General features: G+C 39.5%; 1 protein-coding gene across 1 annotated transcript; it reads left to right on the top strand.

Moving 5' to 3' along the window:
• The first annotated feature begins 856 nt into the window (after positions 1 to 856).
• LOC149253569 (uncharacterized) lies at positions 857 to 1,828 on the top strand. Its single transcript, XM_089454532.1, has one exon. The coding sequence runs from the start codon at positions 857 to 859 to the stop codon at positions 1,826 to 1,828; it is 972 nt and encodes a 323-aa protein (XP_089310658.1).
• Positions 1,829 to 4,812: the final 2,984 nt, after the last annotated feature.

Here is a 4,812-nt window from a genome sequence, read left to right as displayed (position 1 = left end):
TATTGTTATTATTTTGTTTCTTTAGTTTGTCTGATAATAAGGCTAATTTATACTCTAAACTATAACATATGGACATTCAAACTATCAAAATTACCCAAGATCACATTTGTTTGACCCATACCAACCAATACTCATAACTAAATTCATCCCCACTAAAATTTTGAAGTGCCTTAACATTATATAATCGACTACTCTACAATCATGGAATAATATATATATATATATATATATATATATATATATATATATATATTCCTTTCATTTTTAATTATAAACCTTTTTTTTGTTATTTCTTTAATTTATGATCATACAGTTTTATTTCTAAATAGTTATAATTTAATTTTAATCTTTAAAATTAATATTTAAATTTAATTTGGTAGAAATTGCCACTATTTCTCAAAAACTTGACCCATACCACTTTAACAAGTTTTTTTTTGAAAAAAAAAAAAAGAAAAATAAATAAATAAAACAAAATAAAAACATGGGATGTGAGGAGAAGATGGAGGATAGCGATGAGGGTTTGCGTTTAGGGTTAGGGTTTTTGTAGGGTTTACCTCAGGTGGACCTGAGCCTTGGATAGGGTGCAGGGATAGCCTGCAGCCACCTGCACCAGATCAGGACAAGGGAGAGTCACGAGACGCTTGGAAGAAGGTGGATAGAACATAGGCGAGGCTGACAAAGAAATGACAAAATCGTGGGGGGGGGGGGGAGGGAGATCCCCTCCTATAAAAATGTAGCAGCAGGTGAGACAAGCAGGAATGGATCGAATGGACTCACAGGGAAATAGGGTAAGGATGCGCTGGTTATGGGGGCTTGGTGGCAAGCGGGGCTGGGAAATAGATGTCTACCTAGAGCGATGAAAAAACCCAGGTTCGTAATCCCAAACAACAAACTAGAAGAATACAAAGGATATATGAAAAACCATGTTTTGATCTGCAAGTTTGTGGGATCATGGTCATTTGAAAAAGAACTGGCTAAATGGATACAACAGAGATGGAAGCCCAATGGACATATTGACCTAAAATTAGGCGCTAAGGGATTTTTCACAGTTATTTTTGCCAACCTGGAAGATAAGGAGAAGGTTTTTGAGGAGGGACCCTATTTCATTAACAACACACGTCTCTTTATGAGGCACTGGGAAGAATGCTATAACCCAGACAAGGAGAAAATGTTAGCGGCACCAATATGGGTTAGGTTGTTCGGACTCCCAATGAAGTTTTTGGATTCAAATATTCTGGAGGGTATCGGGAACTCAATTGGGACATTTGTCAAAGTGACCACCACTATGAGGGGTAGATATACATCCTATGCCAGGATCTGTGTTTACATGAATATCATGGAACCGCTTCTGGACTATATTGAAGTGGAATATCACAATGAGGTATGGCAACAACCAATGGATTATGAGCACATTACATTTCTCTACAGAAGATGTCATGAATACGATCATCTCTTTAGATCATGCCCTTTGAACGCAACTAGAGCATCAACAAATACTGGGAAGAAGGAAGAAGCAAGGATGGAGGAAGCGGCGGGTAGGGAGTATGTTGAAGGTTTTACAGAAGTGCCTCATCAGAGAAAACCTCAAAAGGGACTGACAACTCAGAAACCACCTTCTAAGGAATCAACTCAGGTAAATCAAAATAAGTTCAGGGTATTACAAGAAGAGGAAATAGAAGAGGAAGGTGAAGATAGTGACGAAGAAACAACAGAACCCATAAAGCTAGACAAAGGGAAAAACAAGACGCAAACAAGTATGGAGTTAGAAAAGGAAGGGGAAAGAATAGAAAACCCTCAAGACCAGACCCAAATGGAGATAGACTCCTAGAAGGAAAAAAGGAAGTGAAGAGGAACAAGTCATGAAGAGACTTTTACACGAATGGAGGCATCTGGATGAGAGATTCATCCCAGAAGATCAAAAGTAATTATACAAATACATGTTCCAACGATACAAGGAGAAAAGAGGGGCAATCACAATAAATCAAACAGAACAGTTAAGATCGCAAGGAGGACAAAGCACGGAAACAGGTACTGTAGGAAAGGGAGGAAGAAAATAGGGAAGAAGACCTATGAGCGAGACCATTCAAATGGTTGGAGAAATGCTAGGAAATTCAGGAAGAGTCGTACCTCTATTAGAGGTATTCCAACAACCCCTCAAACTGTTAAAATGATAATTACAACATGGAATATTAGAGGACTGAATAGTAGGGGGAAATAGAGATATCTAAAAGAGAGACTTAAGAGAGATAAACCCAATATAATGATAGTCCAAGAAGCAAAGATCAGCGAACAGAAAATGAAAGATATTATGAGCAAATTTCAGCCGCATTATGAGATAGGTCAGGATGCCATAGGAAGTGCAGGGGGCCTGTCAATCCTCTGGAACCGAGAGGAGATACAATTTTAAGATTGGGTAAGTGTGCCTCGAATTATTTCGGGCAAATTTAGGAATATTGGATCACAGGAATGGGTCCTTCTCACTGGCGTGTATGGACCATGTATACCTGGAGAACACAGGATATTCCTTCAGAACTTGGGAAAAATCCGAAGTCTCTTCCCAAAAAATCCATGGATTATAGGAGGAGACTTCAACATGATCACATCTCTAAACGAAAAAAGGGGAGGCCTCAGAACGTCAGATCCGGATATGGAAGCCTTCGGGGATATGATCACAAAACAAAGACTGGTCAATATACCAATGATAAATGGGATTCACACATGGAACAACAGAAGAGGAGGCCAACTCCAAATTGCCTCTCAGCTAGATAGATTCCTAATATCAGAACAGATAATAAACCAAGATATCTCATTAAAGCAATGATCCTTCTGGGAATGGGTTCTGACCACTCGCTGATCAAACTCAAAATTGACATCAAAGCTAGTCCCAAAAAGTTCCCTTTCATGTTTGAGGCCTTCTGGCTCAGAGACCAGAAGTTCATGACGAAAGTGGAAGAATGGTGGAAACAAAGCCATCAAAGGGGAAGAAGCAGAATGTAGACCTTCCAATTGAAATTAAAGGAACTAAAAGAGAAAATAAAAAAATGGAACAAAGAGGAATTTGGGAACATCTTCACGGACCAGCAGCGATTAGACCAAAAAATGAAGAAACTTTAGCAATAAATCATAACAGCAGGCATAAGCGAGGAACTCACTAGAGAGGAAGGGATTCTACTAGGCCAAATTGAAGAAAGAAGGAAACAGGAGGAGATTTTTTTGAAACAAAAATCAAGAGTGAATTGGTTAAAAAAGGGGGAGAGGAATACGAAGTTCTTCCACTAGGCCATGATTCAGCAGAGACAGAGAAATAGAATCTTCTCTATAAAGAACATAGAAGGATTACACCTAACTCAGAATGAGGAAATGGAACAGACTTTGGTAAGTCATTTCAAAGATCTTCTTACTGAACCCCAAGAAGATAGAAGAGAAGCTATTGGGAGAATTTGCAATGAAATACCAAGTATGATTACCCGAGATCAAAACCTCGCCCTTATGAGAGCAACAACCTTGGAGGAAGTGGAAGATATTATGCAAGGGATGAAGAAGAATAATGCTCCTGGACCAGATGGATTCACAGTGGAATTCTACCAAGCAGGGTGGAAATTCTTAGGGCAAGAAATTCTGGATGTGGTGGAAGAATCTCGAAGAAACCAGAAGGTATGTCCAGGCCTAAACTCAACTCTTCTGTCTCTTATTCCTAAAAATGCTAAGTCTGAAGATCCCCAAGGTTTTAGACCTATTGCTCTTTGTAATGTAATATATAAAATTATTGCAACTCTTTTGGCCAAAAGACTTAAGCCAATCCTTTCTAGCATTATCTCCCTGGAACAAACAAGATTCGTGGAAGGTTGCCAAATTCTAGATGGCTTGGTAGCATCTCAAGAAGTAGTGCATTCTATGAAATCTAAAAAAGAAGCTGGAATGATGATCAAATTGGACCTTTCTAAGGCTTATGATCATCTGAATTGGGCATACCTTAAATTGGTACTAGCGGCCTTTGGTTTTTGCAATAAATGGATAGCTTGGGTCTCAGATATGATCTCCACCCCGAATTTTTCCATTCTTCTGAACGGGACACCATCCACAACTTTCAATGCCTCTAAAGGATTGAGGCAAGGGGAACCCTTATCCCCCTTCCTGTTCATCATAGCAGTGGAAGGGCTGGGAAGATACAACACAAAAGAATTGAGGGAAAGGAAAATCAAATGGCTCCGGATATGGGGTAATGACCTTCCGATCACACACTAGCAATTTGTGGACGATATTATGTTATTTTGTGCAGTTTCTCTCAGGGAAGTAAAAAGAATAAAAGGGATCTTAGACCTCTTCATGGAAGCTTCTGGTACTCAAATCAACAAAGAGAAATCATGCACATACTTCTTCAACACTACCGATAATGTCAAAACCTATCTGACAAGATCATTGGGTTTCTGTTCAAGCGAGTTATCTACAAAATATCTCGGCACCCCGTTAGCTCTGAATCCTCTAAAGATGGTGAATTGGCAACAAACCATGGAGAAACTCACTGGACTATTGGCAAATTGGGCCTTCAGAACCCTAAATATAGCAGAAAGAGTAGTGCTGGTCAAGGCGGTCTTACAAGTGATTCCAATCTACCAACTCTCGGCAATGGCTACCCCCAAAGGTGCATGTGACAAAATGGTAGAGATCTTCAAAAAATTCCTCTGGGGTGGACCGAAGTAACAAAAGAAATGGGCACTGATATCCTGGAAAGGCCTGATCAAGAGTAAAGATGAAAGGGGATTGGGATTGAGAGATCCCTATACCTTGAACCAAGTAATGGAGGCTAAGCTC

The sequence above is a fragment of the Pinus tabuliformis genome, chromosome 7, assembly GCF_031772625.1.
Source record: "Pinus tabuliformis cultivar Carrire ecotype Pingquan chromosome 7, CPIR1, whole genome shotgun sequence".
NCBI lineage: Eukaryota > Viridiplantae > Streptophyta > Pinopsida > Pinales > Pinaceae > Pinus > Pinus tabuliformis.
This window is presented reverse-complemented; position numbering and strand designations above follow the sequence as displayed.

Excerpts from the sequence above, each read along its gene's own strand:
- LOC149253569 (XM_089454532.1), top strand. The coding sequence starts at position 857 with ATGAAAAAACCCAGGTTCGTAATCCCAAACAACAAACTAGAAGAATAC.